This window comes from Sinohyriopsis cumingii, chromosome 4 (genome assembly GCF_028554795.1).
Source record: "Sinohyriopsis cumingii isolate HCF-2022 chromosome 4, ASM2855479v2, whole genome shotgun sequence".
NCBI classification, from domain to species: Eukaryota; Metazoa; Mollusca; class Bivalvia; order Unionida; family Unionidae; genus Sinohyriopsis; species Sinohyriopsis cumingii.
In genome coordinates, this window is record NC_142964.1 from 88,495,091 (window position 1) to 88,510,081 (window position 14,991).

The window sequence follows — 14,991 nt, forward strand, 5'->3', positions numbered from 1 at the left end:
GCAGTGGAGATTGTTCAGAATCCAAACTCTCCCTGGTTTTATTCAAAGCTCTTTTTAGTGTTGATGGCCAATAGAAAGCTTAGACAAATCATTGACACTAGTGCATTAGTTCAAGATGGAAATGGCTTGATCAATCATACTTTCCACCAAAAGGGATAAATTTGCAGCAAGTTTATACTATTTCCACATCACTATTGATCCGGCCATGTGCAGGATCCTTTAGTTTGCTTACCAAGAAAAATATTGGTTGTGTGTGCTCCCCTTTTGGTCTTGACACATATCCATGGACTTTCACAAAATTTATCAAGTGTTCCAGTTGACATTGTCAGCATTAAGTGATACTCTCTTCTGGTCATCTCAGTCACAAGATCAGGATAATGACTGAAGTAGTAATATTCCTGCATCATTGGTGCAACAGATATTGGTTCACAGCAGGGATCCCTCTGGAAAAGCCCCAGGTTTGTATTGATATCAGTTTGTGTGGTTGGGGAGCCCACCTGTTGCCATGCTTTGACACTGTCAGTGGGAAGTGGGGTCAGGAGGATGGCTTCTTCGTATGTCTTTTGAAAATGAAGACCTATAGCCACCCACTCTGATGGGACAGGTATTGGGTCAGTTATCTAGCGATAGACATGCCAAGGGAAATTCAAGCAAAACTGAATTTACTCAGCAGCCATTGTCACAGATATTTAATCCCTGTCTGGACTAGCTTGTCCTTCATGCCTGGCTCATGTTGCAAAACATGGACAAAGAAAGGAATTTTAGCTTTCGAGTGTGGAGAGAATCTCATGATCTAGAAGGTATATGAAGGAAAGTGGCACATAATCAGGGACTGGTGCAGAGCCAACATCATCGTTCCTTCGAATGCCATAATCCCACAGCTGGCTCATTTCGTTCTCTGGATGTTCAAGGAGAAAAAATTAGCACCAATTATTATCAGAGGCGACTGCTCCATGATTTCCAAAACTTTTAGTCATCATGGCAGAGTGGATATTGATCATGATCTATGAGACCTACAAGCAAGATTTAACTCAAATCGACCAAAGTGAACCTTATTTCCAAAATAGAATCTCTCATACGTCCTGACATGGCTCAATTCAAATCACTTCATTTTGTTAGCCAGAACCTTTCTGAAGCTACTGTGATACAATGATACTTGGTTTTACTTGCCTGTAGAGAGTTTTTAAAAATAATTACATTGTTTAAATACACAACAGAAATATTAGTTACATAATGTGATTAAAGCCAATAAGGCAATTCCCTTGCCAGAAGCCTCTGAACATTCTGTATTTGTTAAAAATCTTGTTGATGGTTTCATGTCATCAGAAATAATCTAAGCTTATATGACAAGCTGTTTATTGTTGGATATGTCAGTGCTTTCATCTGCCATTGCTGTCACAAGTGATGAATTTTGCAGGTTATGTATAAGACTCTCCTCAACAGCGTTTGATAGGCTCTCCAGTAACTCTGAACAGGTGGTAGCCGAGTCATACTGAATGGCAGAATTCTGCAAAATTTCAATGGCATCAATTTCTGCAGCTGTTAAATCATGTACTAAATTAAGAAGAGATTTGTATTTTAGAAAAGGGATGTCTTCTACACTCAGCCAATGTACACACTTAAGTAGCACTTTCACTGCTATGTCTTCTTTGTAAAACTACATTAAAATCTGCCTGGTGTTGTGGAACTTCAGTCCGCAGTTTGTGTTATCGCTACCGAGCATGCCTTGCAGGTATAATGTTCTGAAACGTTTTTTTTGCACATTTGGTCATGGAGGTTTTTTTTCGCCTCAGTACATATATGGCAAAACATAAAGGCGTCTTCACTGCCACATTCTTTGCTCAACTTAAAGGAAACCAGAAATAAAACTTCTCATTTTATGTATGTAATTCTCTACAAATTTTAATTAGACTGTAATGTTTATCAAATAATATCTCAGGCGGGTAGTGATTATATTGCACGGAAGATACCACGATTCCGTAAATTACCAAATTTTGATGAGATGGCAGATCACGTGGTCCAGTGACGCAATCTTTGCCAGTCCTTGAATACAAACAGAAACATGGTGAGAGAGACAGACAGGAGGAGACCAGATATAGGTTGCACATTCACAAGTTGAATCTGCTTCCGAGATATGATCATAACTATATCTGTTGAATTGTGTATTAACAATGTGTTTAAGACCTCACAGCAGAAAAGTACAACAGTAAGAAGGTGCTCAAATTTCATTTTTGGAATTTAAAAAATGCAATGTAATTTTTAAATAAATACTTATACATTGTATGATGTGCAAAAATGTGAAAAGGATTAAGTGATGATGCCCAATGTAAAAATTAAAAAATTTACCACAGTGCACTAAATTAATTTAAGAAGGATGAAGTTAAAATGTATTATATGTAAATGACATATTCATTACCTACCCCAACACACACACACCATCTAAGGACAAATGTCTTGAAAAAATACATCCAACACTGAAACACTGAGAGATTATACTGTTTTCTGAGTAAAGAGACTAGAACGGGGACCGACGTGTGAAGCAATATCCATTACCGGGGAGGTGTAAAAGGCATTGAGAACTGTTTTCATTGGTCGTAACTTAAGTATTAGTTTTTCCCACACGCCAAAACAATTGCTAATATCAGCTAAGCAGAAATCATAAGGAATTAACTTAAACATTAAGAAGCTTCCTTCTTCTGATTCTATTACAGTGTTTTACATGCAGGCTACAGTTAGCATATTGACACATCTGATAGTATATACATGTCTGGTATAAATAGTTTATGTACTGTACTGGTCAGTGCTCAAAGAAGTTTTCTTTTGTCACAGGCCTCGGGCTGGTGACTTAAATAAACTCACTAGCCCTGACTGAAATTCCACAAGCCTGGACAGTTCATACCTGTCATCTCTCAAGTGGGCAGAAAAACCTCCAAATTTTTGGGGTATTTCCACACTTACCTCCCAATCTCGTAATATGTCCCGATTTTTTGCAGGGAACTCCTGATTATTACATTATATCTGTCAATTTTCATTTCTCAGAAAAACCCCAAACCATACATAAATAGATATAATGTATGCAATCCACAGATGCCATATTCTATCATTTTTAAATATTGTAGTGACAAAATAATTAACATCACACGACAGTTTTTTTCCTCAGAAAATAGAATGCTTAGATTAAACATTATTCATGTAAATTTCAGATTTTTTAAAACCAATACAACAGTATTGTAGTAAAAAAAAATAATAATGAAATTGTCACCAATTTAAATTCCATCAATGATCACTGTGAATGCTGTGTAATTTTCACTGCAAACAAAATTGCATCTCCACTTACACCAAAGAAACTTGGCCAGTTAATACCTGGCATTCCTCTACCTTATATGTAAAGTTTAATTACCATGATTAAATTAAATTAAAAGAAGGAATAAAAAATATACCATGCAGTATATGTGCAACTCCTTAAAGAACTAATTCAGAATAAATATTTTATTCAGTAAACAGTGTTACATGCCTAAAGAGTTAAACCTAAGGAAATAAGGTGGTATATAAAATGTGGAAAAAAAACAGTTGTCACAAGTACGGTAACTTGTGACTGCAGATTTGAATTGTTAAAGTGAAGTCCTAGGCATCGTAAGTTACAACAAAATAGGGCATCGTTTATTTGCCAATCAGTTACTGGTTCTTACTTACTCTGTCGAACATGGTTTGTTTGAAGTATGTTAGAAGGGCAGTCCTTTTTCAACGATAAATGCAAGGATAAGGATTAACTACAATTAGAAGAGCCCCCAGTGTCAGGCTGTCAGATTTTTTAGCACTGCTGGTGTAGATAAAAGATAAGTGAATTGATTGTTGCATTTTGTGGTCTATTCCTTGGCCTTCTGCCTATTTTCGTAACTCAAACATTTAACACTTTTTCCAGGATTTAAAATATCCAATGGTATGTCTGGAACAGTGCCCAACTTTTAGTCTAGGCCTAGCATTTGCATATCCTATAGCTGCCATTTTTTTCAGGACCCGTCGTAACATTTCTTCAAGAAATGTAATGAGCACAGAGAGCTGTATGGTGTTGCTTTGAAATCAACTTGCTTGTAATAATGTATCCATACTTTCTTTATGCCTTTATCTTTTGGAAAGGAAAAAAAATTTTCCAGTCTTTTCTTAATGTACTATTACACCTGTAAGCAATGCAAAACGGAGTCATTACTATGATGTCACATCAAGAAAGTAAGCAAATAGGGGTGGAAATTTTGCATATGAGATCACGGAAATTCAGCTCCTTGAGGATATGCCAGTATTTAAATATTGGCATCATAGTTGCAGATCATACTTCAGAGTAAGGTTTCCTTCTATTGTGCCTTTATTATTATTCTATATTTCCATTGATTCTGGTCTCCTTTAACTTCTTTTTGAAAACGTAGCTAGCTGTATATTTTCAACTATTGCTGCACAAAATTTTACATTTTCTCTTACAAGTAATGGGTACCTCATCTTTAGACGATGAAGGCTCCACTGTTTGAATAACAATACTATTATCATTGGTCAGTTGTACAAACGTGGTCCAAATGATAATTTCATTCGTTTCGGATCTATTTTAATTTTTTGCTTTGGATGCCATTTTCAATTGAACGCTGACAGTATCTTGGAACAGCGCAAGGCATACACTTGAGCAGATGGAAATTGTTGCTTCGTTGCATCACAATAATAGTTTCTCGTGAAAATCAGTTTAAAACCACATGTTTATTTTCCATCTCTTTCTAGTGCGTGGTGAGTATAGGGTTCTAACATCCTATTGCTGCAAATGATATGACAGTAACAGGTCATGTAAGATCAGCTCCAGGTTCCACACTCAGTTGTAACCCTATGTATTATGATAAACTGAGTGTAAGAAACTGACGTGCGTGTTTTACCTGTTTTGGAGAGTTGTAATCTAGCCAATAAAGGAGTTAGAGCAAACCTTTATTTTGTGTTAATCAGCAAAACATAATATTGGGGTGCGTAAAGTTATGCAACGGCAATGATTTTTAGGCCAAACCTTTGTTTGGTGTTAATCAGCAAAACATTGTGGTGTGTCAGTTTACGTACTGTCGACGACTTTTGTGTCAGATTGGAAAAGTCTGCATATTTGATGCATGGGTAGATAAAACACAAACTAATTATCATCATATGTTTTATATTGGGAACATCAGCAATGTATAACTTGCGCTTTTAGAACTGGAACAACACATTTTGCGAGCCCCTTAACAGCAAGTTGTGCAGGAAGTTCTTTGTAATAAACTTTTTATGCTCTCTCTTCTTTTAGAAAATACTGTTTCTAAAGTTGTGTCAGTACTGATTATACTCCATCTTGATTTCGCAGCCCTTTTACCAAGTGAGGAATGAGATATAATCCATCATATGATTTATGTAAAGCCTAATTCTGATCCTCAGGTGAGATTTCCCAATTCCATGTTAGTGCATAAGATGGATTATGTTGCTGTCACCTGCAGAGTGTTGCAAATGTCCTATATGACTTTCTTTTTAAACACTTGTTCTAAACATTCAACATCAGCCAAGATATCACTGTCACTACTATTCCTGGAGAATAGATACCTTGTTGCACCATCTTTTTATATAAGGTAGGCAAAATGCACATTGGAACATGTTTTTTGTAATGTAGATTGCTTGTGTGGTACACGTTAACTCAGATCTGCATCACTTTTCCAGGCCGTTTTGGTTGTCTCCAAGGCAGGCAGCAATTATTCCAGTAGCACCACCTTTTGATGAGTATGCACTGAAAGTGAGACAGAAAATCCATGATGCTGGCTTTATGGTTGACACAGATCTGGACGCAACCACCACACTTAACAAGAAAGTTCGCAACAACCAGCTTGCTCAATACAACTTCATCCTAGGTATGGGACACAGTAGTTGTTTGATTGGATGGGGATTTTTTAAATAGATATAGCTTGGTGTTTCAGCTGTACGGAAAAACTTGTATTTACAAATCGCAGCCCTGCTGCAGATTTCTTCAGATCACTGAGTACATCATCACAATTATTTTCCGTTAAATCTTTCAATTTTAATGGATCACCTGACTAGATTTTTCAGTCATTGCATGTTTTTCAATAATATTTACATATTTTTGAACATTTGTGGACTTTTACCTTGTTTGTACAATACAGGTATAAACACACATACACACACACACCAAAAACTACTTGCTTAACCTTAAATTCTCAACTGAAAAATGATATATCCTATGTCCAGAAAAGTGCCACTTAACCTGATAATAGGAATACAAATTTCAGTCTACATTATTCAGTTCTCAATAAATTTGTAATGTGTTTCTTATGAGTTGGCAGATTGTGGAGATAAGTAAAAAGTTATAAGTAATATTCTCTATTTCAGTTGTTGGAGAAAAAGAGTTGGAAAATGGCACAGTAAATGTTCGTACACGTGACAATAAGGTGCATGGTGAGCACAGTGTAGAGAAAGTCATTGAGAAATTTCTTAATTTGAAGTCCAGTCGATGTCTTGATGCAGAAGAGAAATTCTAATTAGCAATTTACTATATCAATTCCTCATTCTTTTTGACTGATTATTTCATTATTTATTGTCCTAGTTTATTGACTCTTTTTAAAAGTAGGGTCACCTGTATGGGACATTGTTAAATGAAGAATCTATTGTATTTGTACTGAAACTGGAAAAAGCGTTGTCTTCAGCACACTTTCATTATGTATAAATAAAAATGGAGATAGAAATATAGTAAAGGTAATAGATATCCTTTAAAGAATATACAGAAAGTAATTTGTAAGCAGTGACATGCCAACAAGGAAATAGCATTAGATTCTGTGTTGATTCGATTGTCAAAAAAACTATTCATTGTCCTACTGTGCATTGCTTTTATTTGGGAATATAATAGTTGAATAAAGCCCAAGAAAAACAGTGTGATTCTAATACCACTGTACATATAGGCCATTCATTCAGTTTGATGGGTTTTATTCTTCTTCTTAACTTTGCTCCATTTTATTTAGTGTCAGTATTTATCTATATAATCAACATATGGTTAATCAACATATTTGGTTAATAAACAACTGATGTTACATTGACTTAACCTAAGTCGGCAAATACGCAAAGAGATAATAATAGCAGTGATTAAGTAAGTCATAAATTTTATGTAAAATTTAAGTTAACATTGCTGATTGAAAAAGTATCAAGATTCATTAATGATATATAATAATAATAATAATAATAATATCAGTTAAAGTGTCAGAGTAATTGAATTCTTTCAAGAAATGAGAGTAATCGTTTCTATATTCTACACTTTCATTTTGTCCACAATAGTTTTGCATCTGAATGATTGGTCAGGTAACCATGTGTACTAGTGCTTGATTAGCTCCATTGAAAATTTCATTTTTCTGTTGCAGTTTCATTTATCAATTTAATATCTTATTATTAATCTTACATTAGGATAATGACAACCTATTTGATAGCGTTTACATTCTGAACATTGAGATGATCACAAACACTAATATTTTGGCTTCTAGTGAATTAAATATTTTTAATGATGGGATTTAATAATTTTATTAGTATGTGCATACTATGTATTTAAATTCTTTTCCAACATTATTTTTGTTGAGCTGGCTTGAACAGAAGCTCAGTATCATGCTTATTTCGGCATGTATGCATCTTCATACATCCAATCATCCACACCCTTGATTAAAGTCAGTGTCAGAATTTCTGGATTAAGCTCAACGTTAAATGCTTTTACTTTTTAGTTAAGTAAAAAAAAACATGCAGGAGAAAAAGATGGTCTCTTGTTTACAGCCATCATGTTTCCTTGATGTGCTTATGTACACAGTTTGTTGGAACCATGAACAGCTTGAATATTTCAAGTTATTTGATAAGCAGTTCGTGGAGAGGAGGAAATATATGTTAAGTATGCAGTGAAATGTACAATACAGCCTGAGATTGGAGCAATTCTATAAAAATGAGAAGATTGGAAGAGGGATCATGGGTCTGAGGAGGAAACACCTCAATTTTTGTGGGGCCCTATCTAAACTGGTTTTGTTGTTCTATTATATTTTTAACCAGTAGTTGATTTGTTGTCTTTTCTTCCTTTATTGTCAACCTTGTAAAAAAAAAAAAATGAAAAATAGTATGTTCTACAACATGCTGACATATTTAGTGACTGTACTCTGTTGGCAAGCTGGCTATGCTTGTCAACAAATAGGATGCCCCCGATTGGCACAAAGTTTCTCAGTGAATTTATGCAAATCTTGAGATTCCTAAACCAGCAACCCAACCCATCCCCAACCAAGGAAACTGCCTGACAAAGAGAAATAAAAAATAAATAATTGATATGGACACAGTACATATTTATGTTGCATTAGATATGTCATCAAAAATATTATTTTAAATGTCCTGTACTGTGATTTTACAGTAGTAGTTTATTAAACAAATGTTGTCTTACATTCATTATTTAAAATATTGTGAAATAATTTGAAATAAAATGTGTCTTTGGTGGAATTGGGTAACTTATTGCTTAAAAATTTGCGTAGAAACCCTTTTCTGTGTATATGGGTATAGGATAGTGCACTGTAGATATGTCATATTTTAAAATCACTTAAGAGGATATCAGATAGTGTTAAACTGGACCAACACGGCAATTTGTGTTGAGATAAGAGCATCATTGTATATTGTGCTATAAATAAATATCTGTGAACATTGTGTATCAAAATGATGAGGATGATTTGGAGAAAGGTTTGTTTAAAAACTAGGTAACAAATTGGTTTTGACCAAGCCTACATCATTAAACAAGTAATGAATAATATTTTGTTCCAAAGTGAAACCCATCTCCAGTCAGCTTTTTTTGACACCATTATAATCTTACTTCTGATACCACCACATCAGTTTCATCTCTCCATTGAAGAACTTTTTATCAGGCAAAGACTTTAAATTGGGCAGTAAGGTAAGATTTCAAAGATAGTCAAGATTTTATCTAATACATTTATTTTATTCTCATATAAAATTGCAACATCTATGGTATGTATAACTTCAAATAATATGGAAAACAGAAAATTGTTGGCCAATTTTTAAATTTCATTTTCAAAACCAGCTCATTATAACAACTCTGCATGCATTTCATAGCCAATAATGTTAAAAGTTATATTGAAACCAAGAAAAACAAAACATGCACTTGTAATATGTATGTATGTATGTATACAATAAAGCCTTTTCTCATGCAGTGATTTTTGTTGTGGATATCTCAAAATGTAATCATGATCACCAAAATCTGACATCTATACATCTGCTTTAATTTCTAAATCTAAGGCTAAATTACCAGGTAAGTATTGTCATGGCTCGTTATAAATAATCATGTCCATTTTTCACATACATCCCAAAATTTTTGTGCACAATTACACTTGCATCTTTTTATGGATTGCGTTCAAAGTTTGTTTTTATTTTGATTAGTAATATTATTTCATCCTTGTGCTGTTCTGCATAAACATACATTATACTTGGGGAAGACAGCTTTTAAAACAATATATGACAGGGTACTCCAATTACTCAGGGCTGTTCCACTTAACATAGATGGATCGTGCCCTCCCCAGGTCTCATGTTTGTTGCACTGTAAAAGCCCTTAATAGGTTCATATGAAAATAATTCAGAATGATATTTAAGTTTGACTACCCAAAATGAAACTGCCTTTCCTGGGTCATGTTTATGTTTTACTGGAACAGCCATTTACAGAAAAGTTCAAAACACATGGAACAAATTAAGAAGGATACAAAGAGTGTATGCACACTGATTGACAAATTGACAAAATTATTAAATATATTCAAACATGCTTGCTCTATACATGACTGTACATTATGAAACATACTTGCATACATTTGGATAGAAAATGAATTTGTTGTTGGATTGCCTTTTGTCTGTTAAGCATGGTGAATATATTTAGTTCTTGAATGTTTACTTAACAAAATATATAATAGATCTTTAGAAAGAAAATAACCAAGAAACTTGTCTATCCCTACATAGACAATGGCAGATTCAACGTATGTAAAATATGTCAAACCTAGGTATTGGGCTTGGAAAAAAAGAAGTTTCCTCCAGGTCAGTACTGCTGCATTCAATGACAGAGAATTTACAAAAATAGCCCCTTAGTTCTGCCTGACCTATGAATTTGGGGTTCTTGAATATATATATATATATATATATATATATATATATATATATATATATATATATATATATATATATATATACCTGATTAGTACATAGAAATTTGAATCAACATCATGCAATTGTCAATTTTTAATAAATCGTGTTTTTGTGAAATTTTCTTTCTAAATGACGTTCGCATTAAACTGAGAAATAATTTGATCCGTGAAAATGTCACTAATGCCTACTGGTTGCAGTACTAACAAACAAATATCAATGAAATAAATTTTGTCAAGTGAAATTTGTGTTTTAGTTCTGTCTTTTAATCTGGTAATCATTCATAAATGCAATATACCCTCTGGTATTCAAACATGAAAATGTCAATCTACCATCACAGCTGTGTCCACCAGCATTTTTGTGTGAACGTAATTAAGTGCTGACTATACTTTGATCTTTGACTTAATGGAATTATTATTTGTTTTATTGTTACACTAAGTTAAAAGCAGACCTGCTTTGAATTGTCATGTTGTTTGTATCCAGTCAAATAAAGGGGGTGAAATAAAAGAAAAATTAAAAGTCATGCAAATCCTACCTGCATAAGAACTAGTGTGGCGGGTCAGCTAATTTCATTTGATAAATTAATCACTTCTAAATATTTTATGCAAGTAATATAATTAAACTACCTTAAATTAGCCTACTCATTCACAAATTTGATCAAAGATAGCAAGGTAACCTTGGAAAATGAAAACAAGGTGAATAAAAAACTTTGTCAGCTATAGTTGATTATAGAGCAGCGAGTTAATCAACAACAAAAAGCAGTGATGTAATACACAGTGTTTTCATATTTACATAATGGTTGTTGAAACCACTTGGAAAATGTTAATTTTCCAGTGGTTGTATGTGTTGAAAATAAAGGTAATTTATATAAAGAAAGCAAACAAGTTCATTAAAAAAGAGTCTTTATTGACAATTATTTTCAACATGATAATAAAGCAAGTATCCAGCCATTAAACAGCATCATTACACCCCTACCCCCATCCAACTGGGATCCTTTAAGATCTTTAGGACCCGTCATAACTTGAGCCATGCTTGTAGTGCAGTTTGTTTTTAATTCCTGTTGTGTACCAGTTATTGAGGGAGTGATATATATATATATATATATATATATATATATATATATATATATATATATATATATATATATATATATATGAAATGAAAGTTAATAAAATAATAAGACATTTAACAATAATTACCAATATCAAGTACCATGATTATCAACAGTCACAATTAATGGTCTGTATACCACATCAAGTGTACTTTCACATCCCATTTAGAAAATAATTTTTGTACTTTTGGAATTTCCAAATTGGATTTGTTAGTTTCCAATTTAAAATGAAATTGTGTTGAAACTTTGAAGATATCAATGAACATGAGTGTAAGATGTGCATGCTATTCCATGCACAGAATGTTTGTGTTGGTTTTATTGCCATGCACAGAATGTTTGTGTTGGTTTTATTGCCATGCACAGAATGTTTGTGTTGGTTTTATTGCCACGCACAGAATGTTTGTGTTGGTTTTATTGCCATGCACAGAATGTTTGTGTTGGTTTTATTGCCATGCACAGAATGTTTGTGTTGGTTTTATTGCCATGCACAGAATGTTTGTGTTGGTTTTATTGCCATGCATAGAATGTTTGTGTTGGTTTTAAACTAATTAGTTTTATGAATCTTATGTCAATGATGATCACTTTTCTTGACAATTCAAAGATACTATCAAAAAACAACAGGTGAAAATTCATGTTCAGTTGTGCCCCAATTTTTTTTCTTTTTAAAATATATGTCCATTTTTTGTTTATGTATTACAGTTGTTGTCGGTAACAAGTATCGTGATGACTTGCTGTATTCTAAAACCATGCAGACATTATAATCATCAGATGAAGCTGTGTATATGCTCATGAAAATTAGTATGCAACATCTTTGCTAGCCAATGTTTTTGATATGTTAACCCTATCTACACCTTGGCGGATTGATAAGTTCAGTGAATTTCATTGGATGTGGTGGCAGGCCACTGCACCCAATCAAAATCAAGTTGATCAAATTTGAACACTGTTCCTACATGATCGAAACAAGGGGAGCACACAACTGGAATGGACTAGTAAATAAGCAATTTTCCACTGATGGTCCTTTGTACAAAATACATTTTTTACCCGAAATACACTTGTAAGTGCTTCTGTCTGGTATTTTGTCATATTTTTGATGTTAAACAGGATCATTTTGAAGTCAATTACTTCCAAAATTTTGGCTCATGTAAAATACAGAACTGTTATACACTCTAGGTAAGTTGGTGTTACATACTAAGGTCTTATTAAGTTACAGAAATGAGTGAAAACCAACAAATTTAGTAAAATTCATTAACTTGTTTCCCTAAAATACAAAGTCAAAATTTAAAAATAAGTTGTGAATTTAATTATTGTGAATTAGGGTAAACATGTTTGATTGGTTTTGAGCTCTAGATACAGCCTTGATCCTGACCCTATAAGATTCCAGGAACAAATTTTGCTTACAGGTTGATGGAAATTTCCATTAAGATGACCTTTGTCCTGGTCTTCTCATTGTGACCTTGGTTTTTATATTAGAGTTGTTTATATCAGAATTACTCTTTCCAACTTTAACATCAAACTATTGGAATCATTTTTATGGTGTTTTTTTCAGTTTTTTGTATAGATTTATTAAAGTTATCCACTGATTTACAAAGTGCTCTTTGCCTTTAGGACTAAATCACTACTTGAAGGATTATTATCATCAACACTTCCAGGCTATTGGTACATCAGCACATTCAAGACTGGAACTCATTTGGAACACCACTGAATTTCATTCAGAATACTCTATACTTTTGGACTTGTGATGGAACGTTTAGGACTGTTTGGGATTTAATTCACAATATTGAAAGTTACTTTTAAATTTTTGCTTTATTGTCTTGGGAAATGAGTTGTTTGTAAAATCTTACAAAACTTGTTGGTTTCCACTCTTTTCTGTTACTTAGTTTCAAGGAATTGCATTTATATAAGATAGAATTAGATTTAAGAAAGTTTCAGCTTCAGAATGAAATTGTGCAAATGCAGAGAGAGAAGAATAAAATACTAAGGAAGAGGGAACAAGAAGAAAGAGAACTACACATAGAAGGAGATGCATAAAAAAGCAGAAAGAGAGATAAGAAAGGCAAATGCAATGAGAGAAGGAAAAAAGTGCCATTTAGATCTAAAGAATTAGAATTGACAGACAGAAAGCACTCTTTCCCTTTATATACATGTCTAGGTTTTGATTTTATCAGAAACATAAAGTTTCCCCTTTTCAGGAAAAAAAAGTTGATGAATATTTCCTTCACTTTGAGAAAATTGCTGAAAATCTAAAATGGCAGAGAGAGCACTATTACAAAGCGTACTTATTGCCAGAGTTGCTGATATTTACATTTCACTGTCATCACAACAGAATGCTGATAGTGTTGTAGTTAAGTAATATATCCTGAAGGGTACAAGTTGGTACCTGAGGCACATCGACAGAGGTTTAGGAATTGTAGAAAAGAAAGTGACTAAACCTATGTAGAATTTGCATCGGAAAAAGAACGACTATTTGATACATGGTGCTCAGCCAAAAAGTTAAAAAACATTATGATAATCTCAGACAGCTCATATTAATTGAAGAGTTCAAGAATTCCATCCATTGTAATATCAAGACCTATCTTGAGGAGAAAAAGGTGAAAACTTTGGAAGATGCTTGTATATTAATGATTATTCTTTGACTCGCAGACAATTATTCTTTGACTCGCAGACAATTATTCCATAACTCATAAACTATTTTTGACAGCTCTAGTGACGTAAATTGTTAGTGTCCACCTCGTATGCAGGAAGTTGCAAACCCCAACCTCGAGTCATCCCAAGGACTTATAAAAAATGGTACTTGCAGCTGCCTCGCCTGGTGCTCAACATTAAGAGTGAGTGTTAGGACTGATCAGGCTGGTGTCAGGATAATGTGACTGGGTGGGACATCATGTTATGTGTCTGTGACAAGATGCCCTAGTGTCAGGATAATGTGACTAGGTGGGACATCATGCTACGTGTCTGTGGCAAGATGCCCTAGTGTTGGGATAATGTGACTGGGTTGGACATCATGCTACGTGTCTGTGGCAAGATGCCCTAGTGTCAGGATAATGTGACTGGGTTGGACATCATGCTACATGTCTGTGGCAAGATGCCCTAGTGTCAGGATAATGTGACTGGGTGGGACATCATGCTACGTGTCTGTGGCTAGATGCCCTAGTGTCAGGATAATGTGACTGGGTGGGACATCATGCTACGTGTCTGTGACAAGATGCCCTAGTGTCAGGATAATGTGAATGGGTGGGACATGTTGCTACATGTCTGTGGCATGATGCCCCAGTGCTAGACACCACTCTAATTTTCCACACTACAGACATTGTAGTGATATGACTAAAATTGTTAAAGCTATGTTACAAATTCCAAAACCATAAAACAAACAGATTTGTCAATCAGTCTTTCTCTCTGCAGTATTTTTTGGTGTAAAAAAACATCTCGGTCTCATACGAGTACTTCTAATTTCAATCTTGTACAAAGTTTAGGAAACAAACTTCTGTTAAGACTGATCAGAAATCATCATTTCTTCCTATGTACACATATTGTAACAAGAAAGAGCATGTAATTTCTGATTGATACAGATTGAAAGCTAACTACAGACTAAAGACATCTATTCCAAATGCTTTTATTTCTAAGAGGTAATGATCAGATTTATGTATTGAAAGCAATACATTTACTGGTTCAAACAAATC

General features: G+C 33.9%; 1 protein-coding gene across 2 annotated transcripts in view; it reads left to right on the plus strand.

Annotated features, from left to right (window-relative positions):
- Window positions 1-9,229, plus strand: part of LOC149801619 (threonine--tRNA ligase 1, cytoplasmic-like) — a 70,046-nt gene extending 60,817 nt beyond the window's left edge. For both annotated transcript variants that reach the window (XM_089955887.1, XM_089955886.1), the window contains exons 18-19: window positions 5,707-5,894; window positions 6,391-9,229. In XM_089955887.1, the coding sequence (XP_089812013.1) occupies window positions 5,707-5,894; window positions 6,391-6,539 (337 nt within the window). In that variant the 3' untranslated portion in view covers window positions 6,540-9,229. The remainder of the gene's footprint in view (window positions 1-5,706; window positions 5,895-6,390) is intronic.
- Window positions 9,230-14,991: the final 5,762 nt, after the last annotated feature.